We start from the raw sequence: 27,295 nt of genomic DNA, 5'->3' as shown, positions 1-27,295 counted from the left end.
CTAAGTGCTTACAACAGCCCTTAGATCTGAGTCTCACTTTATAGACAAGGAAACTGAGGTTCTGAGAGGAACAGTAGCATGCTTGAGATCATACAGCCAAGTAAGCAGTGGGGCTAAACTTGAACCCCAGCCTGACTGATTCAGGAACCTGTAGTTAGCACCATGTTCTCAGAGCTGGGATTCAGGAAACCAGAGGCATCACAGCAAAGCCACCCCAGCATGAGTCTACAGCATCCTGCCTCCTTGCCCTGCAGTCCCCAGCAGTCTCCACTTCCTCGATTTGGCAGTCTCTCTGCTCCTCTCCACAGGGAGAACAACTTCATCAAGGACTTTCCCCAGCTGGCCGACGGGCTGTTGGTGATCCCGCTGCCGGTGGAGGAGCAGTGCCGGGGGGTCCTCTCCGAGCCCCTTCCGGACCTCCAACTGCTCACTGGTAAGACATGTGCCAGACCCTTCCCAGGTTCCCTGACCACACACCTAGTGCATGTCCGTCTTCAGCAGATCCCAGATGGGCTCTGTCAAGCCTCCTCCTTCACGAAGAAGGGGATGGGAAGGAACTTACCCTTTCTTGGGCTCCTATTGGCTGTGCAGAACCAGGGACTTCCCTGAGACCCCAGACTTGGGACTGCAGTCATCTTTGAGAGGAGGTTCCTCTGTGAGAACAGGAATGATTTTTCTCAGTGAGAGTTTTGCCTCTGTGAATGAGTCTCAAAACACTTTTCATTCTCATTGACAATTTTCTGGTATTTTTCCACTTTTAGTATTTTGTATTCTTGGTTCATTTTAAGTCATTCTAAAGTAAAAGAAGTGGACTCTCCAACCAGGAGCCCCTCCTACTTGAAAGCACTCGAGTTACACAGCTCGTTTTTGTACGTGGGCACTGTGCCATCTGTGGGGTGATTATTATTTTTACCATTTGATAGATTAGGAAGCTATACTTAGAGAGGTAGAAGGGACCAGTCCAAAGTCACACAGCATATCTGCCAGGACTAAAACCTGGGTGCTGTAGCACCAAGTCTTTTGCCCTTTCCACTCCACTTTGCCGCTCCCCCACCCCGCAACCACTTTCTTTCTCCACTGGGAAGTTGCCTTTTGCAGGCTTTCCTGAGACGCCATATTTTCTGTCCAACCCCAGGATGCTCTTTCCTCTTTTTCTGCTCGCAGTTCCTCTCCTACCCTTTTCTTAACAAATTTCCTAAGATGTGAGGTTCCCGACTCTGCCTTTGTGATGCTGTGGTTGCGTGCCTTATCCACTGCCCAGGGAGAATAGTCACGGGGCAATCGTCATGGGGAAGGAAAATAGAGCTCTCTCACTGAGAGGGGAATTGTTCCCCAGGGAAGACCCCACAATCTCACAGACCTAGGTTGAAATCTCTGTCTGACCTCCCCATCACTTGCAAGCTCTGGGAAACCTCCAAAGAGTCATTTAACCCCTGTGAGCCTTTCCTGTAAAAGAGCACAGATGGAGGAGAGAACCCACATGTGCTTAAGGGGTCCTGGGGGCCAGGCACTTTTTATGTGTTAAACCATGTAACCCTGCAAGGCCATTATTGTCCCCTTTAAACTTGTCAGCAAGGTCATGAACTCCTCCAAGGCCACGTGGCTAGTCTATAGTCATGTCAAGATTTAAACAAAGTCGGTCTTGACTCCAAAGCTGATGGCATATCCACTATCTTACATCACCCCTGACCTGTGCTATCTCAAAGAGGGACCCAGATTTAGATCAAATGAAATGATGGATGTAAAAGACACCTTGTAAAATGTTACAAAAAATTTCTATGCCTTCCTTAATTTTCATTTTTTTTAAGATCATAAAATTTCAGAGCTAACATGGACTGCAAAATGTGTCTAGTCTAATCTTCCTTCCTAATGAGGAATCAAGTCTATAACATCCTTCCTGAGTGGTTATCCCTCTTTGGATACCCCCAGTGATGGGGAGTTTACTACCTCCTAAAGCAGACATGTCCACGGTCTGTGAGGAGGTGCTGTGCTTTAATGGAAAGGCCACTGAACCTGTCATTGATCCTGGTATGTCTTTGGACAGTTTCCCTCTCTGAGTCTCAGTTTCTTCCTCTAAAATATAGGGTATGGGCCGGGTGCAGTGGCTCATGCCTATAATCCCCATACTTTGGGAGTCCGAGGCAGGTTGATCACCTGAGGTCAGGAGTTTGAGACCAGCCTGGCCAACATGATGAAACCTTGTCTCTACTAAAGATACAAAAAATTAGCCAGGGGTGGTGGTGGGCACCTGTAATCCCAACTACCCAGGAGGCTGAGGCAGGAGAATCACTTGAACCCGGGAGACGGAGGTTGCAGTGAGCCGAGATCTTGCCACTGCACTCCAGCATGGGCAACAAGAGCGAAACTCTGTCTCAAAAACAAAACAAAACAAAACACAATAACAAAAAAATAGGGTATGATAATTATTTTTTTAGGATTCTAATGAGAAATAAAGATCATGTATATAAAATGCTTGGGACACTATGGGTATCCATTAGTGGTTCAAATTGTTATGATTCTTTGTTTTGACTCAAGGATCTTTGGAGATTTCCTAATAAAAGGAACTATTGCATTTCAAAAGATTTATTATTATTATTATTATTAATTATTACCAGGAAAAATTCCTCCCTCCATGACATAGCTTCATTCCAACCATAATCCCCAGGTGGGGATCTGGGATGGGGAGGGCAAGGTGAGAGTCAGCGATAGAGTAACCCAGGGATGAGTTTATGGTTAGGAACAGAGCGAGAGTTAGGCAGCCAGTGGATAGGCATTTATTGAGAGGCTACTATAAGCCAGGCTGTCTTCTAGACTCTGTAGAAGGGGAGGAATATAGACCATGACCTTGACCTCAAAAAGCTGACATCCATTCCAGTGGAGAAGCTTTTATTTGAGGCTTGAATCCAGGAATGAGCAGGGATGGAAGGAAGTGAGAGATGGAGTGAGAAGATGGTTTTATAAATTACTTGATAATCAGAAGGAATTTTTAAATTTGTTTTGTTTTTATGTTTGGACATCATGCCACCAAGTGAAAGAGCTGCCTCTCAACAGCCTGCATCATTCTGCCTCCCTCTGTTGGAGAGAGGCCTTGGCTGCCAATGCCCCCAGCAAGTCTGCTTTGAACATGAATGAGCAGTAATGGAAGGAGCAGAGACTGCCCTGTCCCTGGTGTCTGAATCTTCTTGTGCAGACATTTTCTCTGCCCTTAGTCAAAAACACAGCCCTGCCCTTCCTCCCTCCACACAATCTCCTTTTCTCCCTAGCCTCTGCAAAGGAAGGACAGGAGACGCAGAGCAGATAAACAAAGAGGATGTATTTATAACAAACAACCTCACTCCAGTGGACATATCTTTGGGGATCATGAAAATTTCACTTTAAAATGAAAGCCTCTAAAAAACTATTTTATTCCTGAAAAGGCTAAGGAGCATAAGGAGGAAAAAAAAAAGTTGACAGTAATGGACAACTTTAATACTGCAGTAACGTCCAGGAAGAAATCATTTGTTCCAATGAGATTCTCATTTTAATCTTGGTATCAAATATCTCTTTAAGTGCCTACTCACCAGGGGACAAGAGAAAAGGATTGAAAATGTGCCTGCCATTTGCAGAGGCACAAGAAAGCATGGATACATAAAAACAGTAATAATAACTGCTGATGTGACTAGCATCTTTTTAATGTATTTTTGTTCAGCTTATAAAAAAGAGAGTTTGCAAAGCTTAGGGTAGAAAATTTAGAAAATAGTTGTGAATATAAATCAGAAAACAATAATTTTTCATTTACCACCGCTAACACTTTGTTGTGTCTTTTCTGTTTTTATTTCTTGTTTACACCAGTGTTTCCTGAAATTTATTCTATAAAACATGAATTCCAAGGGACCTTTCATACAAAAGGGGTTTTATGGTCAAAGAAGTTTGCACACTACTTTCAAGCATTATTAATATAATCAAGATGCTGAGAAATTATACAGTTAAACTTTGTTTTGCCTGTGCTTCTCAGTCTTACTTGAAATAGAAAGAGTTTATTTCTGTATACATATATTGTACATAATACTTATGAACACCCATGTTTCCATGTTAAGAAATGATAGTCTACATAGGGGTCAGCAAACATAAAGGGAAAGTTAAAAAATGCATTTGGCTTTGCAGGTGGTTTGTATTGCAACTGCTCAACTCTGCTGTCATAGTGTGAAAGCAGCTACAGACAATACATAACAAATAGGCTGTAGTTTACTTACATGTGGTCTACGTGTACAACATTTCTAGGTTACCAGAGGGCTCCCACTTCTAGTACCTTACCTGAGCCTCACAACATGCCTATGAAATAAGAGTATTAGAGATAGCTACAGTGTCAGATGTGGAAACGGAAGCACTGAGATGTCTAGTGCCTGGTGGCAAGTTGCAAATGGGGTTAGGTAAGACATAGATCTGACCTGAGGTTGCTCTTGCTTGTAGGGTAAAGGGGACTTGCAAGCTATAGAGTGTAGAGAAAAATGAGGGGTAGGGCTGAGATTAGAGACCAGGAAGAGGCCTGGAGGGTGGGGTTCATAAAATTGTCAGTCCCAATGAAAGTTGTACTTCAAAGAGGTGTCTGTTACCCAGAGCCAAGAGCTGCAGGGTGAGCGTTGTGGTGTGAAGCGTCTTAATTCTGGGCTCACGTGACCATCTTATTTTCTCTCCCAGGAGATATAAGGTATGATGAGGCCATGGGTTACCCCATGGTGCAGCAGTGGCGGGTCCGGAGCAACCTTTACCGTGTGAAGCTCAGCACCATCACCCTCTCAGCAGGTGAGGACCACTGCCTGGGCAGCCAGGGGACTTGGAATAATTTAGCACTTGCTGCCAAGGACCTAGCATGTGCCAGGGCATATGAGAGCACTGGGGATGCTGAGGAAATGAGGATGCATCCTCTCTGCCATCAAGGAGTCCTAGGGAGGGTGGGTGGACAGGAGTCTGACAGACAGTAGGGTCGATGCAATAATGGGGAAGCGGTGGCACAGAAGATGGAGCTAATCATTCTGGGGGAGCTAGAGAAGCTTCCTGGAGGAAAAGGTATCTGAGTAGGGTGTGGAAGTATGAATAGGAGAGTGGGGATAAACAGTATCTAAGTCACATTTATGTTTTTGAAGTATTTCAAGCTTGTGAATTATAAATTCTCCTCAGACACCAATTTCTCTTTCTCTCCTGGCTAATTTCTTTTCCTGTCCATCTCCGATACAAAAATCTTATATAACCCCCACACCCCCATCCCTTTTCATGCACCACCCACATTATATCCACATGAACTTTAAGCTCCAACAGATGGCAACAATTTATAGTGCCCAAAATGATGCATGTTCTCTCATGCCACTGTGACTTTGCCCATACTGTTCCCTCTGCCTGGACCTCTTTGTCTTGGGAACATATACTATATCACTCTGTGATGCCTCCCCCATTCTCCATTCCCTTCAAAACAACTGACAGGATTCTCGGTGCTTGAATATCTATATCAAGACACTAACAAGTCCTTGATTTATATTGGAATCTTGTCTATGACCTGAGAACTGTGGGTGGGGCTTGGGTCTTATTTATTCTAGTATCTCCAAAACTAACGAAGATTAGCACGTTGTTGGTGCTCATGTATGATGGAGGAATTTTTAAAAATAAATGAAAACTGAAAAATAAGGAATGAATGAAAGAATCTGGAAAGATGAGGCCTGACCTAGGATATTCTACCCTAACTCTTACTAATAACACTTTCACTGGTTTATTGTCTGAGTGTCCTCTGATTATCTATGAGTTCTTTTGTTCTCTTTTCTTTGTTCATCAGCAAAATGGAGCTCTTATAGCCTGGGAATTGGAAGATTTCACCCTCTGGGAAGTAGAAATAGTAATTATTGCTGACATCTGTTAAGCATTTTATAATATTTCATTTCTTATGACAGAACAGTACTGTGAGGAAGGCATTATTTATCCCATTTTTCTTCAGATAAGTATACTGAGGGTTAGGGAGGTTAAATAACTTGCCCAAGGTCACACAGCTAGTAAGTGGCAGAGCAGGGAATGAATGAATCAAGGATTTGACTGCAGTTTTGTCTGCCTGGATAAGAGCCTCAGGGCATCTCTGTGGTATTGTTTTTTATTACTTAACAGAAACCATCTAATTATTAACACTACTGTATTAATTAGCCAGTTGTATTACTTAACAGGTTGATGGAGAGGGGTTGTTCTCATCAAACACCCATTCTTTGAGCCCTATTTTTGTTTTCTGCCCCACACACCCCACACTGCATTTGTGAATAAGACTATGATGTTCCTATTAGAAGTACAAAGGTGCATCTGCTTTAATTAATCAATAATGATGCTCCTGGAAAACCCTTTTGTCAATCAAATGTTGGCAAATTGGAGCTCACTTTTAATGTTGGAGAGAAGCTTGTTCTTTTACATTTTACTTTGATGTGGCACAGTGTTGGTTGTTCTTGTAATAATTGTGGTTGGTGTGTTTGCTGTGTCCCAGGAACTGGGCCATGTACCCATTTGGGGTTGGTGTGCAGGGAGGATGCATGTGCAGATATAGAGACAAATAAGGTAGAGCTTCTGACTTTAAGATGGTGCATGTTGAAAGTGCAGACAGAAGGCACTCCTGTCCATGATGATGTGAAAGGCTTCTTGGAGAAGAGGTGACTTCCAGGGGCCTTGAAGCATAGGTGTGACTTAGGGAGGACATAGGGAGGCCATTTCAGGTGTGTGTGTGTGTGTGTGTGTGTGTATGTGTGTGTGTGTTGAGGGTAGTGAGAATGCAAGGAAAGATAGAATGATAGAAATTCCAGGTCACATTCAGGATAAATAATAAAACTAATTTGGCTGGAGCTAAAACTTAGTGTGGGTGGCTCATGAGAGATGAGCTTGGAACCTTGAATTTCTAAAGAAGGTGAGTAGGCTTTGTCCAGTAGCAGGGAGGAGCTCAGGAATGCCCCTGGAAGAATGGCTTGGTCATGTGCCTGTTTGACGAAGGAGAGAAAGAGGGAGCAGTTTTTAATGAGTGACTGCTGTGCAGGCCCCATGCTAAGTGCTGAGGACTTAGCCTAGGACTAAGAAATAGAGCAGCAAGAAGGCTCTGTGGAAATCTAGGGAGAGAGAACACACCACTGTTAAAGAGAGGGAACAGCAGAGATATAAAGAAAAGCAATGCTACAGGAAGCTAAACCAGGAATCAGATTCATGGACTCAGAATACATGCTGACTCTGGGCAAATGCAGCGTTAGGATTCCAGCCATGGGCAGTTCAAGCCCTGGTTTGTTTGGTGCAGTGGAAGATGCATGCAGGTTGCAGTGAGAACATAAGTGGGTTTGAGTCCAGCTTCTTTCTCTAGCTGGAAGTTCAAGATAACTCAATTTTAGTCTCTCAGCTTTGACTGGCTCATTATACAATGGGGGTTGTTGTTGTCAAGTTATATACAATTGTGGCTAAGGTTAAGTTACATAAAGAGGGTGAAACATCTAACAGTTTTCCCAGTACACACTGGTTGCTCAGTGAGTAGATATCAGCTTTGACTTCCTGATTTATCTTGTTTAAGTTCCCATGGTCTACGTTGCTGAGTTTAGGCCTTTTTCTCCTCCAGATTCCCTCTTGGTCACTGTGTCTGATGTGCCCCTCAGAGAAGGCATTCTTTGCTATTTAAATGAGGGAATTATGTGTATGTTTGGACTAGTGCAGCCACCAAGCTGCCAGTGTGCTGAGGGGTAGGGCACCAAATCCAGGTTAGGAAGAACCCCTGCTACTGTATAATTTGCCTAGCTGCCAGCCTCCCACATCTGACCACCTCCACATGCTCCTCTCTTGTCCAGGCTTCACTAATGTTCTCAAGATCCTGACCAAGGAGAGCAGTCGGGAGGAGCTGCTGTCCTTCATCCAGCACTATGGCTCCCACTACATCGCAGAGGCCCTCTATGGCTCAGAGCTCACCTGCATCATCCACTTTCCCAGCAAGAAGGTCCAGCAGCAGCTGTGGCTCCAGTATCAGAAAGGTAAGCCCGGAGTGCCTACTGGAGGAGGTGGCCAGGCAGGCTGTAGAGGCAAGGGGTCTGGGGAGACAACTGAGCTGCCTTGGATCTAAATCCTAGCTCTGCCACATCCAAGCTGTGTGACCATGGGCAAGTCCCTGCCTCTCTCTGAGCTTCAGTTTCACCATGGGCAGAGTGAGGGATCGTATAATGATTTTGCAGGATTCTGTCAAGTCAGACATTTTCTGAGGCCTCAAGTTAGTGTTCTAGACTCCAGAACCCTTGCCTTCTCCTGCAGGTACTTTGCTTCCCACATCCTCTCTTTGAAACAACTGCCAGGGATCAGGTTGGGGGTCGGCAAGTGGTGTCTTCTTGACACTTTCTTCTCTCCAGGCTTCTTGGAAGAACCCAAGAAGATCTTGGGTTCTTCTCTCCCAAGAAGAACTCCCTTCTGCTGGAAAAACAATCACCTCATGACCAAGCGGACGGTTTCCATTCTGTCCCGTAGTGAGGCTTTTATCCTCAGGAAGGGCCAGCAGATTTCATTTCCCTCTGACTCTCAGCTATTATCAGAATTGGAATTCCTCAGACCAGGTGTAGGAGACCAGTCTCTGCCCACTGACCTTGTGAAGGTTATTCCTTTTCCACCTCAATTTTCCCTTCCTATGAAATGGCTACATAAGTAGCTATTCTTGTCTGCTTCTCACATTAAAGATAAGTGGTTTATGTAATAGCATTTTGAGAAAGTTAGAAATATCGCACATGTGTATACATGTGTTTTAATAGGTCAGTGTATTCATACTCCCATTTTACATGTGAGAAAATGAGTCTCAGATATGCCACATCAAGTGCTCATAGACACACAGCTAATAAGTAGCAGGGTCAGGATTGGAACCCAAGGCTGGCTGGCTGCAAAAGCCCATATTCTTTCCCTCTTTCAACTATACTGAAATGCTTCTTGATATAGTTAATACTATTATTATCAACTATTTGTAAAAGAAAGTCTCTCAATTGATGGAAAGGGTGAAGAGCAATGTTAAGAACATGCTTGCATCTTTTCATACAGCTCAGCCACCCTATCTCCAAGAACGAAAGCAATCATAACAAAAAACCACAAAATGTGGGAGCCAGGAGGGATCTGAAAGATCTCATTGAGCATAGCACTCCAGTTTTGCAGTCGAGGAAACTAAGTCTATAGGGGAGAAGAAGGGAGCTTTCACACAGCTTTGCTTGGCAGGGCCAAGACCAAGTGGGGTGCTCTACACCTCCTGTCTAGTGCTTTTTATGCAGCCGCACATTCCCAACTGGATAAAACCCTAGTCCACCTGCCTTCCCAATCTCTAGATCCTTTCCCTTTGTCCCTGGGAGCTTTGCATCCCCAGTCGTGCTCTCACCCCTTTCTGCTTCCTGTGTGCAACTGTGTGGGGCACGGGGTGGTTTATGGGCACAGTGGATATAATTGAGTTGTCTGGGAATAGCTCCGTTTTATGGCTGTGACAATGACAGTCTTTAAGGAAGTGCATTAAATCAATAGAAGTCTCATTGTGCTACCCTACAAATAATGTGACACATCATCAAGCAGGGCAATAAGCTTCAGGACTTTGAAGTAATACAATTAGGTTATGTTTATAAAAACCTTCACTCACTGTGGCTAAATAACTAATTTGCTTCATACCACGTTTGGGGCCTGGGACACTACTCTGATTCTAAATCCCACCCCTTCTCCATCCTTAACTGTCTTCAGACTTTAGACTTGACTTTCTCATTCCAGAAAATCCCATTCCTTGCATGGTGGATCATGGAATCTGTTACAAATAAGACGGGAGGGGGGAAGAAAGAGTGCTGAAATAATAGCTGGGGGGTCCCCCTCAAGACCTGGCTTTGCCGCAAACTTGCGGGGTAAACTTGGTGTTTTCCTTCCTGGGCTTCTAGTCTGCAAAGGCACTTTTCTTGCTTCCATTGTCCATACTTGCTCCCAAGAAGAGGATAGGGGATGCATTGAGGTCAAATTAACCATTCTGTGTGTGTTTCTTCCCCTCCATCTTCACCTGCTGTGACCACCTAGATGGTAGATCAAATACTCTGGTTTGATTTTTTATATTTGGGAGTGATGCTAGGGAATGGGGAGATGAGAAGCTGGGGATTTGCATCTGTAGAGTTGAAAGAAGCCTTTGGACTTAAAGATAGCTAGTATCCCCTTTTCTCCCCAGCCATGAGTTATGTGTCACTGCCATCTGCTAAACGTTGGAAACCAGGCCAGGATGAATCTGGGCTTGGAGGCTGATAACTCGGTGGGCAGAACTTGTGAGAGGAGGAGAGATAGTGCAGTGCTGAAGTGGGATGGAGGGTATTTCATGTATTTACTCCTCTTTCTACACACCTGGCAGGTAACCTCAGGTAAAAGAACTTCTAAGTCTCAGTTTCCTCATGTATTAAATGAGGGATAGTAATTCTCTCGCATGGCTTTTGGGAGAATAAAATGAGATGATGTAGATAAAATGTCTGGTACATAGTAGGTACATAGAAAACAGTAGCTTGAAATAAAGTAAAAATTATGGGCATCAGCCGAGGATTCTAGTCCCAGCTCCATACCTTGCTAATGTGTGAGCTCAACCCTCATTTTTATCTGTGAATTACAGATGTCACTAGATAAAGACAATCCCTGTAAGTGTTGTTTTAACTCTTAGTGAAGGGAGGAGTGGAGGGGCCAAACTTGGTAGAGTAGGTTGGGGAAAATAGACCAAATAGGGCATGGATAACAACCATGAGCATTTGTATAGCCCTCTACAGTTTCCAGATGGCCTTCCTGTGATCTTCCCATCTACCCCAGAAAGCAGAGGAGGCAAGGGTACTCACTTCCCCCTTTCCAGAAGGGAAACCTTAACTTACAGAGGCAAAAGCCCAAGAAGATGGTATTTGAATCCAAACTTGAGCCCAGTTCTTCCTTCGCCCTAGCTCTGGTGTCCCTGGACATTAGAAACAAATGCCCTAGCCTTCCCAGGTTTCATAATGATGGGACCCTGGCCACTTTTATGATCTGGGGAAGCCACTGGAAATTACCGGAAAGCCAAGGGAGATGGGGTGAATGTGCCTGATTAAAATATTTCCCATGAGGAGTTTACTTTACTCTCATTCCCCTAAGTGTTTCTAAAGGTGCATTGTGCAGGAAAATAAAGTCATAGTTATTCATTAATTATTTGAACATTTCCCAACTGCTTTTTCTCTGTATTTTTTTGTGTGTGCATCAGATATTGTGGCACCAAATAAAGAAGATATAGGCTCTGTTCCTACGTTGTTCATTACCAGCATGCCTTAGTCTCCCAATATTTCACCATTTTTGTTACAGACTTTTAAAAATCCACTGGTAGACAGCTGGGAAGAGGGAGGAGGCCGACATTTCCAGGCTGGTTGGAATACCCAGTCACTATCATATTATGCTCTCTAGCTTTCATGTGCCAATTCTGATCAACTAGGGAATGGCTTGTCTAGAACACTGTGTGTAAGTTATTGGAATCATTGAGACGATCGGTTGGTAATGTCTATTCTAGACACAGAAAGGACGTATGGTGGTCTAGATCCTCTGTATTTTCTTCCCTGTAATAGGGCAAAAATAAAAGCTAGAATAACAGACCCAGTTTTTGCTGTTGATTCCAGAGGGGGCACTGGGCATGCCAATAACCACTGGTAAGATCTCCAGGCAGGAAGGCAGAGTTTTATATCACCAGGTGGGAATTCTGAGCTTTCCAGTAGTCTGTAGGGGATTGGAACACCGAACCGGTCAATAAGGTAGAATCTAGCGCAGGAAGAACTGGGCCTTAGGAAACAACTAGAGTAGCCAAAGTCATCCCTGGAAGCTCTAGGTTCCAGGCATGATTAGCATGGAAGCTGTTTAGCATGTCGGGTTTCTTTAGCCATCACCTCTGCTCCTGTGCCATTCCCTCAAGCAGTGTGTGAACTTCTGAGTCTCTTGCTCAAGCATAATACTTTCACTACATGTTTCTGTGCTCTTGATATCCCTGTATTTTGAAAAAACTACCTTCTTCCCACTGGGGCTCCATTTCACCCTTTGACTTGATATTCACATATTCTCCCTAGCTGTGATCATGATACATGAGCTTTATATCATGATGAGGGTTCACTGTATAAAGTCACCCTTCCTGTGGCTACCTTGGATAAAGACTTTCTCATTTGGAGATAAAGCACAGGTTTTACAATCAGATGGATCTCAATTCAAATCCCAGCTCCACCTCTTCCCAGATGTGTGATCTTGAGCAAAGTGATTCATTCTTTAAGATCAGTTTTTCCATATGCAAAATGCAAAGTCATTGTATAGATTGAATAAGAAAATAGAGCAATGGATGGACCCATCCAGCTCTGAGTTGAGGGCCTAATTATCTTGATCCAACCCATGCCCTCCACCCAAGGCTGCCACATCCACTTCGATTACTGTGTTTCCAGGTGTGTATGTTTGTGTGTATGCATGTGCGTGAAGGCACACACGTGTGTGAGCAGGGGTGGGGCTTGCTAATTTGCTCTCATCCCTTGTCATCATTGTGACCCAGGATCAAGGGCAGAGGTATATTGTCCTGGGAATGGGAGGGGCCTCAGTGAGTTTAGCTACAGGCTTGGAGCCAGTGAAGGGAAGGAGCTGTGGAACTGGACTGGGGAGATATCAAAAGGAATCTGTAACTTTTATCATCCCCTGTCATTCTCTACTTAGGGAGAATAGTGATAGATGCAGGAATTAGAAATATAATAAGTTTTCTGAATTTTTAATTGCTTCTTTTTTATAGAGAAACTGACTATGGAAGGTGACAGATGTGTGTATGTGAAAGAACTGTTCATTCTGTGTGTGTGTCTGAGAGAGAGGGAGGGACAGAGAGCTAGAGCAAGAAAGAGAGGAAAAGAAAGGCAGACAGAGAGAGAGAGAGAAAAGGGGGGAGGGGAGGAGGAGACAGAAAAACAAAGAGAGCTAGACAAATGCACACCAAAATCCACAAAGAGAAATGGGGAAATAAAGAGAGGCTAGAAGTGAAAGAATGCTACGCAATTAACATGTCTTTTCCAAGTGTACTGCCTAGGTGACCCCTGTGGAAGGACATTCTCTATGTGAAGTTTGCACTGCTCCTGAGTTTAGATTGGGAGAGTCCATGGTATAGAAATGTCCCCACAGATAAATACATGTCGCCACTTTTAAAAGGTGTCTTATCTCTATTATCATTTTCCTAGACTGTCCAAGGGATTGCATTTCTGCATTTCCATTTGAATTACAATGCACTTTTGAATGTCAGCTGAAACATTCCCAGACTACTTTTTAAAGGAGTTTTTGGCTGTTTAAAAGGCATCTCAGGGGTTGTAGGTGGAGGAGGAGAAGGGAATGATTATTCAACTGTCGCCTCTTCTTTTGAGGACAGGTGGGCCAAGGGGCTGATGAGAGTTGGATAATTCTCCAGAGCCTTCAGTTTCCTGAGGGAACTTGCTTTTAAGATGGCAACAAGATATGCATGGAGTTGTTCTTAGGGTCTGAGACCTGCAAGGTCTTGGTTTACTTCCTCAGTGATTCAATATCCTGTGGACAGTTTTCAGGTTCCATCTTGCTTGACCTTTCAGTAGCCTTTGACAAAGTTGTCTGCTTCCTGTGTGAGGCACTTTCTGTGCTTGTTTTGGTGATACCAGATCTTCATGGTTTTCTACCTCCCCTCTGGACTGTTGCATCTCTGTCTCCTCTGCAGGTTCATCCTCTTCTGCAACATTAGTAAGTGAGGTTTCACAGGAGCCTGTCTTATGGGCCCCTCTTTCTAGACTGTTTCTATGGTCATGATCTCTGTTGTAATCCCCACACTGATGAGTCCTACTTTATACCTCCAACCTCAAGCTTTCCTCTGATATTTGCTATCATTCTAGTTCTCTTGCCTGCCCAAACTCCACTCCACACAACCTAATACTTTTCTAGTGTTCTAGTGAGAAGCACCATTATCTGTTTAGAAGCAGAACAAGAAACCTAGGAATCCTTCTCAACACCCTCTCTCAAGATCTGAGAGCACTGACTTCAAACTGCTTGACCCCAGGGCAGTCACCTCTGAATCTTAACTCCTTAATTTTATCCTAGGTGAAAAATCTCAGCCTGGCTGCATTTGTCTATGGTGGTGGGAGTTGGCTAACTATCCCTTCCCTCTCCCTTTGTACCTTAGCTTCTGAGAAGATCTTCTGCTGATTTCCCCCACCCATTTCCAAACCATTTCAAGTTCTGTCAATTTTAATTCTCAAATAACTCTTAAATTTGCCCACTTTTTTCTTCCTCACTGTTGCCACCCTATTCCAAGTCACCATCATACCTTGTGTGGACTCCAGCTTTGTTCTCCTACCTGGTCAGCCTGCATCTACCCTGCCTCCCTGAATCCTAACCACGTGGCAGCCCTGAGGATGTGTGTTAGCCAGGATAACAAAACCAGAGAAACAGAACCAACAGGATGGATATGTAGCGGGAGACTTATAGATAGATATATACATATATATATACACATGTATATATACATATATATATATACACACACACACACAGATACAGGTATAGATATGTAAATATAGATATAGATGATATAGATTTATTATAATGAATTGGCTAACATAATTATTGAGGCTGAGAAGTTCCAACATCTGCAGTCAGCAAGCTGGAGACCTAGGAGAGCAGATGGTGTAATTCCAGTCTGAATCCAAAGCCCTGAGAACTGGGAAAGCCAATGCTATAAGTTCCAGTCTGAAGGCTGGTAGGCTTGAGATCCAAGAAAAGATGATGTTTCCATTGGAGTCCAGAGGCAGGAAAAGACCAATGTCCTAGCTCAAGACATTCAGGCAGGAGGGTCAATCTTTTGGTTCTATTGGGGCCTTCAACTTACTGGTTTAAGTCCACTCACATTAAGGAGGACAATCTGCTTAGTCAGTCTACCAATTCAAATGTTAATCTCTCCAAAATCATCCTCACATACATACCCAGAATACTATTTGACCAAATAGTTTGATAACCCAGCCAAGTTAACGCATGAAATTAACCATTATAGGATGTTTCTAAAATAGAGATCCCATCATGTTATTCCTTGGATTAAAACTTCTAGGTGCCTTGTCACTGCTGTGAGGATAATTTGCAAATTCCTTCCCATGGCCTCAGGGCTCTAACAGTTCTGATCTGTCCTCAGCCAACCTCTTCAGCCCCGTGTGTCTCCGTGCTTTCTGCCGTTTTGTCATACTGACCTTCCTTCAAGTCCTAGAACAAGCTGCAATCCTTTTGTCACTTGGCCTTCTGCTGATTTTTTTTCCCCATTTTTGCTGAGATCACTTCATATCATCCAACTCAAATGTCACTTTCTCAGGAAACCTTTCAAGAAGCCTCAGGCTGTGTCAGGATCCTTTGCTACATTTTTATTTTCTTAGAATGATGTTCCTTTGCTACACATAACCTGTTTGTAAGTTCACATTTATTAGTTTACATCTGTCTCTCTTGCTGCACTATAAGCTCTGTGAGGGCAGGGACCATGCCTGCTTGGCTAATACCTAGCCAGTGCCTGGCATATTGATAGCATTCAATAATGTTTATTGAAATAAATGAGTGAGTGACTGAGTGAGCCTGGGAGGGTCATAAATGCTTTAGTGGTATAGGCAAAGTGTTGTTCATCTGCATTTGTGTTTTATTTGGGATGAAAGTCTTCATAGCTTTCTTGCAGTCTCAAAGGGTTCTCTGACTCCAGAAAGGACGAAGACTACTGATGTATTAAAAGCAATTTGTTGAAAATTTGAGAGCACTGACTTTGAACTCAGATAAACCTGGCTTTTCTGATTCCTAGCTGCTTGACCCCAGGGCAGTCACTTCTGAATCTAAACTCCTTAATTTTATCCTAGGTGAAAAATCCCAGCCTGGCTGCATTTGTCTATGGTAGGGTCCCAGCATGGTGGTGAGAGTTGGCTAACTATCCCTTTCTTCTCCCTTTGTGCCTTAGCTTCTGTGCAGTTATTTGTAGGATCAGTCTAGCTCTAGGGATGAAGGCAGAGAGACTGGAGGAGGTTAAATACGAGCTGGACACTCACTAGTCTACAGCATGCCAGAAGACAGAGCCAACTTATTTCTCCTCAGAACCATGCAAAAAGACGATACAGGATGTGGTTCATTAAACACAAATAGGCCCATGAGACTGCCGTTTCCACAAGATGAAATTAACCAAAAAAAGCATTTGTTCCCCGGTTTAGATTGAGTCCATCTGGAACGGAACACCCTAGTCTTTTCCTATTGGTACATACCAAGAATAATAATCCTCTGCATGTGCTCAGTGCAGTGCATCACACAAAGCACTTTCACATACATTATTTCATCCAGTTTACTCCTCACAAAAAGTCTGTAAGTCAAGCGTTGTTATCTGCATTTCATGCTTGAGGAAACTGAGGCTCAGAAGGGGAAAGTGACTTGTCAGGATTCACACCAGGGAATTTGGCAAAGCAGGGATTTGAACCCAGGCTGCTTTAGTCACGGAGTCGGTGTTGGTTTAGGCATACCACAGCAGCCTCAGAGAACTCTTTAGATGTTGGTATCAAACCCAAAGGTAAACATTTGCTCTCCTGTTGTTTCTCTTATCCACAGGTAAAATAAATGAGGAAAGCTAAGACTTGGAATTTAGACCTTCAGCTTGAGCAGGGGTGAAAATTTTCTCTTTATCACCAATATCCCCTGGCATAACTTGCTTCCAAATCTTAGCTTCAGGGCTGCATTATAAAGTAAAGTCAAACCTTACAAAGTCAGAGTGGGAAGAGGCATTAGCAATCACATAGTCAGGCCTGAGTTTTCTTTATGTGCCCATTGTAATCAACTGTCTGGAATACTGCATTGAGTTTCTGGGCCAGGACTCTGCTCAGTGGAAAAGAATGCAGTGATTACTTAGCAATGTCTGCCGTGAGTGTGACAGTAAGAAATAGTGACTTGTGTAAGGTGTTTTCCATTCTTATCTCGGTTAGCCATTCCCATTCTACAGATGGGAAAGATGAGGTCAGCTTTATGCAATCAATTAGAAACTGCAGTGGTGAAGGGAGAAATTTAATAACCAGGTAGAAACATGGTTTGGCCTTCCCTCTCCAGAAAACTTAGAACAAATTCAAAGATTACCTGTTGCCAAAGCCTCCCACATACTCATAAATGGCAGAGTCTTTGTTTGGCAGACTGCTCATTATATTATTTGGGGTACATGTGTGTGCATCATTACCTAAAGCACTGGAGACCATCCCCACTCTCCATCTTCCTAGGGGAAGTGACAAGAGATTAATACTGTTGTAAACTAGTTACTCTGATTCAAACAGGTGCAAAATCATACTCATTCCCCTGTCACAGTCACAGTCCCAGACAGAGATGCAGGGCCTGAGGGAGCAGGATTGTTAGATAGGACCCTTTTCTCTCAGCAGTCTGGCACTAAGTATGTGGAATTTCCCTGGAGATGAATGTGGAGCTTTTGCTATCTCTCTGCCTTCAGCCCCTTAATGAGAACAAAATGGTCTGGAGGGAATACAGATACACACATTGAAGTTTTTGCCTTCCCTCGGTCATTATCAGCAGGTCTAACCTACCAACCTGAGAGGAGCCTTGCTCACAGACAGTCCTTTCAGATACCACACCCCAGGGGAACCTGTTCTTCCCTGTCTGCCTTTCATTTCTTTCCTTTATCCTTTCTCACCGCTCTATCATTCCACAATAGTTCCTTGAGCCCCTAATATGAGGTGCTAAGGAGGCTAAGGCAAGTGAGACACAGTCCCTGCTCTCAAAGATCCCACAGTCAAATGGGAAAGACTAATAGGTGAACAGATTTTTTAAATAAATGCTTTATAATTTGATAAATGCTGTGATAGAGGAAAGCATAAAGTGTGCATGTGTATGGAGGGTGGGGAATGGAGGGAACAAGGCTGAGAGATGGGCCCCTAACCTACTGAGGGTGGGCTGGGAAGTCTTCCTGGAGGAAAAGATGTCTAAACAGGAATTTGAGGGTGAGTAGGCATTTGCCAACTGGGAAGGTGGGGAGGAAGGAGACTCCATGCAAGGAGACAACAATGCAAAGCTAGATTTGTAGGAAGGCCTGGCACCTTTAGGAATGGCGAGTCTTCTTGGACCAGTTAGGAGCAATAGTACCTGCATCCCCTCAGTGCTCCCAGGGAATGCTATTGGCTTCTTTGTTAGACCTTTGAATGTCACTGGGCCTTAGTCTCCCAAGTAGTTAGAGACACTCCCATTGCCTCTGTCCACAGCTGAGAACTGTCACAAATAGAAAAGACTGAATCTCCAATGCCTTAAATTAAGTGAAAACAACTGGCCACTTTGGGAGATACCAGGGGAATAGCTGGAAAAACATTTAGATCTCACATGATTCTTATGCAGATGATGTGAGATCATGTGATTACATGGCTCATAGCAGGAACTCAGCACAAGTCGGTCATTGATGCATTCTCTTCCCGACAGGTGTAAGTTTCAACAAATGGCAACATACATAAGAAGCTATGTGTCATCTGTTCCATTCTCAAGATGTGTGACTTAGGTCAGGTCTCTTTGGTTCCCGGGACTCAATTCTCTTATCTTTAACATGGGTATAATTATGCTTATCTTGCAGTATTGTTATGAGATTTAAATGAACTGATGTTTGTAAAGTGATTATTGCTGCACCTGGCATATAACAAATGCTCAGGAAATGCTATTATGATCATCATTCATTATTATCATGAGACATAATTAAGCCAATAATGATTATTATTACTGTTAGTTTTCTCAAGCAAAAGGCATAATGATACAGCCTTTTCTGGTCCTGACTACAGCAGCCTAAGATATATGTCTTCTTCCTGCCAGACTTCCTATGTCATGGCTGTTTCTCCCTGGCTAATCTGTCAGCTTTTGAATTTGAGCTCTTCCTAAACCTGGAGGTGGGAATAGAAGGTGAGAATGTCAGATAGCACAGCCTGGAGCTCAGCAGTGAGGCACATGGGAGCATGTTTGCACAGCTGAATACCAAGCTTATATTGTTCTAGAAGAATGTATAGGTTGTGTATATGTGTGTTGGAAGAGAAGGACAGAGGAAAGGGCAACAATGATTTACATGTGTTGAGTTCCTATTATGAGTTAGTTAATCACATGATCTCATATTGTCTTCATAACAACCCTGTGAGGTCCAGATTATTATTTCCATCTTCCTAATGTGAAAACTTATCTGCTCAAGGTTACATGGCTAATAAAAGGTAGAGCCAGGATTCCATCCTAGGGCTGTCTGACTTCCAAGTCCTTATGCCATGTACTGAGAATTCACTACATGCCAGGAGATATGCTGGGCATTTCACATGCACAATTTCATTTAATCCCTACAACTTCCTAAAATTGGTATCTTTATGCTAGTAAACTGAGATTTGGGAGTGAGGGGTAAGATATACAACCCAAAGGCACAGAGTTGGCAAATGGTAATCTCTCATGCCTTCTCTTTCTTCTGTCTTTTCATGCTCCAATTCTCTTACCATTTACATTTTACTATTACTTAGCCAAAGTGGGCACTCCCAAAGTTCTCTTCTCCCTGCAACAATTAGAAGTACTTAGTCAGGAAGAGTGAAAAAAAAGGGTGACTGATCGGCAGGATGTAAGCCTGCATGATGCTGACCAGCAGGCTCCAGATCCTTGTTTCCTAGCAACCCCTTGGCTCTGAGTCAGAGTGCTGGCTCTGAGTCATAGTGCCAGCTCTGAGACGGGCCTCAGAGATCAACTTGACCATTGATACATTGGGTAGGAACTGGCCTTAGTTGTCTTCATCTGACATACCAGCCCTAGGCCCCAGGATTTCCTCCTTAGGGTCCTTTGTCTTTAGGGTCTTCCTTGCTGTTCCCTCCTATTCCACAGATGCCCAGAAAGAAGGCTCCTTTTAGAGATCTTGACTCAATAAGTCTCCAGGGTATGGGGCACCAGAATCATTGAAGTTTACAACTAGAAAGATCCTTAATTTAACAAATATAGATGGTGGAAATGGAGCGCCATGGAGAAGAAAAATAATTGCCCAAAGAGAACCATTAGTTAATAATAAGATTAGGACTCAAACAGGATTAGTACTCTCTCTTTCTTCCCCCATCCAAGGAAGTGTGTTGAGTGGCAATTCAAAAGGCCATGTGTCCAAAGGTCACATGGCTGCTAATAGGCAAAGACAGGATTCCATCTCAGGACTGTCTGACTCCCAAGTTCACATGACATGTACTGAGAATTCATTACATGCCAGGAGGTATGCTGGGCATTTATTATCTCCATTTCCTAACGTGGAAACTCACCTGCTCAAGGTCACATTTTTACGTTTGTAACAGCTTTATTGAGATATATTTCATATACCACACAATGAAAGGTATATTTTTGAGCCTTCTCTTCCAATGGTGACATTGCACCAAAACAAAGTTTGGGTTGAGTCTAGAAAGGAACACAACTTTCAATTATTTTACAGTTGAGAAGATTCTCTAAGGAAAAGCAAATCAGAGGGAACCACTCCTCCCACCTTTCAACAATACCCCACTTTCTACTGCAGCTAGACTTAATGATTCAGGGATGCAGGTGCTGGGAGAAGCAGGAGGTGGCATAACCAGCTGATGCTAATTGTGACCCAGAGTGGTCACATATGTCAACATATGAGCTAAGCTGACCCCTGGTTTTATTCAGCAACAATTATAATGCCTACTATGATTCAGGTACTGTGCTAGATGCTATGGATGCAGCAGTAAATTAAATATTGCCTTGCCTTCAGAGAGCTCATTTTAGTCTTGGAAAAAGATATTTAATGAGAAAAGTCACCATGAAATATGTAAATGCTAGAAGGAGAAATATAAAGTGTGGCATGAACACCTGGCTCAAACCAGTTAAGGTGGATCCAAAAGGGCATTCCAGAACACTTGAAGAAGGTAAGATTTAGGCCAACACAGGTAGGTATGGAGAGGGTAAATGTTCCAAGATGCAAGAAAAGCATGTACAAAAATGTCCCTGAGATAAGAAAAAAGAAATTGTGGATGGAGCAAAGCTCTAGAGGGGATGGAAGTGGTGGTAAGATAAACCTAGAAAGATAGATGGACAGGAATCAAATCCCACTGGGATGTATAGACCATGTTAAGAAAGTTGTACCTTTACTAGAAGCAATTAAAGGTCATTTAAAGGTTTTGTATATTATCATTAGCATTTGCATTTTAGAATTTGACTCTGGCTAGTGTGGGATAGGGCTTGACTTGGGATGGGAGGAAGTATATGTGAGATGCTAGATTACAGTTAGGAGGATCAGTTAGGGAGTTGTAGTAGTGTTTCAAGGAGAAAAATAATAGCTTAAAATTTAGCAGCCATGAGGATTCAGAAAAAAATTAATGTATGTGAAAAATATTAAGTTGCTAGAATGATGAGAACTTCATGATGGGACAGTAGAAGGTGAAAGGTGAGGAAAATGATTAGACATGGTGCCAAGCTTTCTGACTTAAGGGCCTGAGTGAATGCTGGAGTTCCTTAGTTGAAATAAAAAAGCAGCAGCTATGGTAGAGCCAAGTTCAGTTTTGAATATATTGAGTCTAAGATTCCTAAGGTATATACAACTGGCAATATAAAATGGGCAGCCGGGTATACACCAATCTGGTGATCAAAAAGAAGGTAAGACATGAAAAATACAGTTGGTATGTAGGTGCATATGTGATTGAAGTCATAGGAAAAGACGGTATCTTCCAGAAGAAAAATAAATGTTCCCTTTTGCAATTTGTTTTCTTAAGCTACTTTCCTGCTGCCATAACTTGTATTATTTCTGACATTTTATTTAGAGACATTTTATTTCATTCAGAGAGGCTGACTATGCTGCTCATTTTTAGGTAGCTTTTACTTGTGTAAAATGTTATGGGGCATTGAAGAGTAGTTGTAGTACATATTAAATAGGCTGGAGTTAATATGCCCATTTCATTGAGGAGAATAAATAGGCATAGTCACCAGAGCAGAAAGGAGGAATACACACTTTCAGGGTTGTTGCTTGAGCATTTGCACCTTACATTTAGCTAATTAGCCTTCTATGCAGGGTCTAGGGTATATTTGCCTATTTGTATGTGGCCTTTCTTCCAGTGTATCAATTAATGGAAGTTTCATTCTTCTATATCCAGTCCCTGAGTCTTGGATCAGGCAAAGTAATATGCATGTCTAATCCCTTTCCATCCTTTCAGGCCATGACATTCTTCATTTAACTTCATTTCTTACACTTTTACAGAATCGTTAAATGTGTCAAACAAGTTTCATATCTTGGGGTCTGACAGACTTAGAGATTTATTACCAGTTTTAAGTTTAAATATTAAACGTCATTTCACAAAACACATGGCTTTATTCATGTGGTTGCTCAGAAATTACAAAATTTTCTTTCTTTTTCTTTTTTCTTTCTTTCTTTTCTTTCTTTTTTTTTTTTTTTTTGAGACAGAGTTTCACTCTTGTTGCCCAGGCTGGAGTGCAATGGTGTAATCTCAGCTCACTGCAACCTGCACCTCCTGGGTTCGAGTGATTCTCCTCCCTCAGACTTCCCAAGTAGCTGGGATTACAGGCATGCACCACCATGGCTAATTTTGTATTTTTAGTAGAGACAGGGTTTCTCCATGTTGGTCAGGCTGGTCGCAAACCCCCGACCTCAGGTGATCCCCCCGCCTTGGCCTCCCAAAGTGCTGTGATTACAGGCGTGAGCTTACTGCACCTGGTCTGAAATTGTCATTTATCGTAATATGAAGTTTCTTTCAATATTTAACTCTAAACATCTGTTGTCACTCTGAAGTAGTGGGATGTACCCCCACCCAACATTTGCTTCAGATGTTGAGGCTGATGATACCACACACACACACCAAGAGGATATGAAAAGATGAATCACTCACATAATGAAGCTTTCTAGGGAGAGCAGAGGGAGCTTCCAAGCAGGTCCAAACATGGTTTGAGAAAGCAGGGAAAGGAGACTGGCTTGGACTGGGAGGTGAGGGAAGGTTGGGGAGGTTCTCATATATTATCTGGGGCTTGCATGGATTGAGCTTCCCTCTGGCACCAAAGGTAGGCCTACCTAGGCTTCCTTATCAGTTTTCCCAGATGTGAAGCTGAACAAGAGGGAGTAAGTAGAAGAATTTGAAAGTTGTTAGCAGTCAAATACCAAAAATGGAGTCAGAAGAATCTTTATTACAAGTTATCCCTGATATTTGACTGATGACTGAAATGTGGCATGTTTCATTTAACTGAACTTGAACTTGTTTAGGTAAAATAAACCATTATGGCTTTCTATGAGGCCTGCAGCCTGAGGCTGGTAAGGGAGGTGAAAGTTCCATTAAATGCCTTGTACAAGAGCCCAGTATTATGTATTTTGAGAAGTGAAATGAATGCCTTAGTCACTATCAATAAATTCTAGACTACTGAAGGGGTTAAAGTGTTAATGAGGCCTTTTATTGTGGATTTATTGTGAGCAGAAATGACCTTGACTTATACTTTGAGTATAAGTATATATATATGAGGCAAGAGAGTCACAGAGTTATTTAACCCAAAGAGGCAACCTTGGATAGAGAACTGTTTTTGCTGCTATTGGCTGGAGCAGATGAGCAAATCACTGGCAATGGTTCAACAGTCTATAGAACTGTCCAGATGTTGGTCAGGGTATTCAGTGCTAAAAGGACCACATAAAGTTTGGCCAGTTGTGCTGACTTGGGGCCTGTTTCATTATCAGGGATGTCCCAGTTATGGGCTAAAAATCAGGAACTTTCCAGCAAGCTCCATCATATACGATGGTAGTGATACCATCTATAAAGTGGAGAAACTCCCTTTACTCTTCATTCTGTTGATTGCAAGGGCTTCCACAGATATCCAAAGGGTCTGGGAAGGGGGATGACTTTTACCAGCACCATGGTATTTAGCAAGGGGCTGAGGGTGGTGGTGGGAGACTTTTTCCTATAGGTGAAATATGCCAGGTTTGGCTCTATGCTACAGCAAGGAAACCTCAGTGGCTATGCTGAACTTTTAGGGTGTGATTTCAAGACCCAAGGGATAATGGGCAGCTGGTATGGAGAGTCATAGGCTGAGGGCCTGTGACAACCAGCCTGTTTCCAGGAGAGTCCAATATGCAGCCAGCAATTGCACTCTAATGGCATATAGCACGGGGCTGAAGGGACACTTTCTTGCACAAGATGCCTGTGGGCAACTTAGGGCCATCAAGTGTGGGCCAGAGACTTCAGGAAGCATGGGAGGAAGTTGCTAAAGCCTTTAAGTAAAGGACTTTCAGGGGTCACTAATTGTAGTGCCTGTATTGTAATTCATAAGTGGGCTTAAGTCATAGCATAAATGGGTTTAAGTAAAATTTGTAAATGAGAAATATGCCGTCTCCAGAACTCAAAATAGACTAAAACATATTGGGCTTTTACAAAAATTGCAAATGCTGTTTCTGGCAAGTGTCAGGGATAGAATGGCCCTCAGCTAAATAGCTTTCAGGAATTTAACCAAGGTGGAAGGACTTGGTAATATGTGTGGGGTAGTGGTCCATCCCTTTTTAGTGAGCTCTTTTATGACCACATGTATGTCCTCAGTGAGTGTGCCAAATGAATCTTCTTGGAGGATGATGTGATCAGTATGATCAGTGTTTACTGTGCTCCTGAAGAAAGTTAAATGTGGTTAAGATCTTGTCTGCAGGCTGTGTGAAGACCTGGCTGTTGTTATCCCATGGGTAGCTGAGTAAAAGGATATTGCATCCCTTTGATGGTGAAGGCAAATTGTGGCTGAGTCGCTGCTAAAATATTAGCCAAATCTATGAATTAAAAGTATTTGCCAGTTGTTGATTAAAGTTGGTAATTTTGATAATATTTGATATGGGAGCCTTATTGGATAGAACTTCAGCATTAACATGGCAATAATCTACTGTGAGATGCCATTCATTCTTTCTAGGTTTCTGAACAGGCTACATTGGGCCATTAATGGTGAAGCAGTGGGGATAGTCACTCTTCTCTAAATAGGTCTGGTATATGGGTTTCAAACCTCGAAGACCCTGTTTTAATTTAAATTGGGCCATATTAACTATTTTAACTAACGGAGGAGGAGAAGGTCCATGCCATCCCATTTTGGCAAGCTGATTTGTAAGTGCCAAAGACTTAATTCAATTTTAATTTATTACTCATTGGGTTAGAGCATCCATGCCCACTAAGGGATATTTTAAGTTAATGGGTGCTATGGCTATGGGGGAATTTAGGCAGGACAATAAATAGTTCTGATTAAGATGAGGTGTACCTATTTGTCTTCCTAACATGTCCTAAAATATCCTCAGTTAACTACCCTAAGATTATAGGGGTACTTTGTTTAAATTTAGGGGAATTCCAGGTATAACTTGAAGCCCAATATTAAGGCCATGAAGGTTTGACAACTGGTGCATTTCAGCCAAATGTTAAAAGTTAATTCGGAACCTAGGTTGTAGAGGTACAAAAGCCAAATAGTAATCTTTTATCTTGTTTTGTTGTTGTTGCATAAATTCTTTAATTTTGGATTTCCAATTGGGTCAAATTGTGAAACTCTGTTTTAGTTTTTTGTTTTTTTCCCCCAGTATCCAAGTTTATTTTATTTTATTTTCCTTTTGGTGGCTACTGTATATCATTTGGTGGTGGTGGTGGTGGTGGTGTGGGGAGGGTTTGGGGAGGAGGGAAGGTCCTCTCGATCCGCTCATATGTGTAAGATTCTTCCTCCAGAGTTGCAAATACATATAATCAGGATTAGGGTCTCTCCCATGCCAACAGCTGATTTATAGGGTTTGAGGACCCAGTGCTTAAGTTGGCTTTGAAAGAACTCTTTGGCTATAGCATGGATGCTTTTCCCTATAACCCTTAGGATCAGGAATTTTTTTTTTTTTTTGGTCAGGGGCATAGTGGCATAGGGCATAGGCAGAAGTAGGAACAAAGGCATTTTGTAAAGTCCTAGTAAACCATCTGCTTTTGGGAGTGTGCACCATAGCATTCAACATGGTCTTCCTCCGTGAGTGACTACCAACCAGCCTGCATATTGCATAGGGTATCATTGTTTTTTTTTTTTTTTGAGTACGCCATACAATGAGGGCAACACCTGATTGAGATAAACAACCAAAAGTCACAGGGTAAGAGTCATTCCTCTGAGCCTCGTGACAGTCACAGCTTACACTGGGATCCAGAAACACAATTCAGAGACACAGGTAAGTCTCGACCAAGACACATGACCCAGGGCCACTTTATTCTTGTTCTTAAATGCCACTTTATTCTTGTTCTTAAATGCCAATTATCAAAAATTCCAACTTAGCTGAGCACATCTATAACAGAAGCTTGGTAAGGCTCAGTGAATGCAGTACAAAGCAGCACAGCACAAAGCACGAGCTTGCCAGCAGTGACGACAAAAAAAAAAAAAAAAAAAAAAAAAAAAAAAAAAAAAAAAAAAAAAAAAAAAAATTCTAGCCAGCAAGAGTCAGTTAGCAAACTAAAGCAAGAGGAGGCCCTGCAGTGGTACTGGTCATCTCCCAGACCCTCTGCTTGTTGCATAAAGTGTTTAGTCATCCCACAGAGGAAAGGTTGAACCCCTTACCCAAAACTTGGTTTAGGTGTTAAGACTGATGTTACATTAGGATGAAATAGATATGAAAAGGTTTATCAGTCACATGAGGCTTTTACAGAGAGCAGCGAGTTCTCAAGCAGGTCCAGAAATGGCTTGAGCAGGGAAAGTAGAGGAGCCTGGCTTTTCCTAGTGGCTTGGAGGTAGGCCTGCAGTGAGGATTCTTAGGTGGTTTGAACTTCCACCAGCCACAAAGGTGGAAGCATTTGAGCTTTCTTACTGGCATGTCCAGATATGGGGCAGAAGGGGGAATAGTAGGTTTTAAAAACTCAGCCAGTCAGACATCAACAAATGAGTCCGACTGTACTACAAAGTTGTACTAAGATTACAGCACTTATTTGGCGTAGGCTTCTGAGGGGAGAAAAATTCGATATTATTTCAGAATTTTTAAAGGACAGAAAATGTATTTCTGAGACAATGTCAATCAGTGATTCCCCATCAGGAGAGATATTAGAATACTGAAGAGGGTACGCATTTTCAAACTATGCCTTTGCCCTCCAATCTCAGGACTCTAAGGAGATTCTGATCCATACCCTACCACCTCCATAAGTATGAAGCCTCACTGAGCCATGGGTACTGTTGGCAGTAAGTCATATAAACTAGGGCAGAAAAAAAAGGGAGCCATTTGAATTATTACTTAACCACTTTAGACCTTTGAATTTCTTTACTGTCCCCTCATTCTGGGGTGGTTTTAACTTCT

General features: G+C 42.7%; 1 protein-coding gene across 5 annotated transcripts in view; it reads left to right on the top strand.

Moving 5' to 3' along the window:
* ASTN2 (astrotactin 2) overlaps positions 1-27,295 on the top strand; it is a 999,842-nt gene that overhangs the window by 685,552 nt on the left and 286,995 nt on the right. For all 5 annotated transcript variants that reach the window (XM_054500794.2, XM_054500795.2, XM_054500792.2 and 2 more), the window contains 3 exons: positions 309-433; positions 4,678-4,782; positions 7,821-8,000. In XM_054500794.2, coding sequence (XP_054356769.1) covers positions 309-433; positions 4,678-4,782; positions 7,821-8,000 — 410 coding nt within the window. The remainder of the gene's footprint in view (positions 1-308; positions 434-4,677; positions 4,783-7,820; positions 8,001-27,295) is intronic.

Source organism: Pongo pygmaeus, chromosome 13 (genome assembly GCF_028885625.2).
Source record: "Pongo pygmaeus isolate AG05252 chromosome 13, NHGRI_mPonPyg2-v2.0_pri, whole genome shotgun sequence".
In the NCBI taxonomy this organism is placed as follows: domain Eukaryota; kingdom Metazoa; phylum Chordata; class Mammalia; order Primates; family Hominidae; genus Pongo; species Pongo pygmaeus.
Note: the sequence above shows the minus strand (reverse complement) of the source record. Positions and strands in the feature narration are given on the sequence as shown.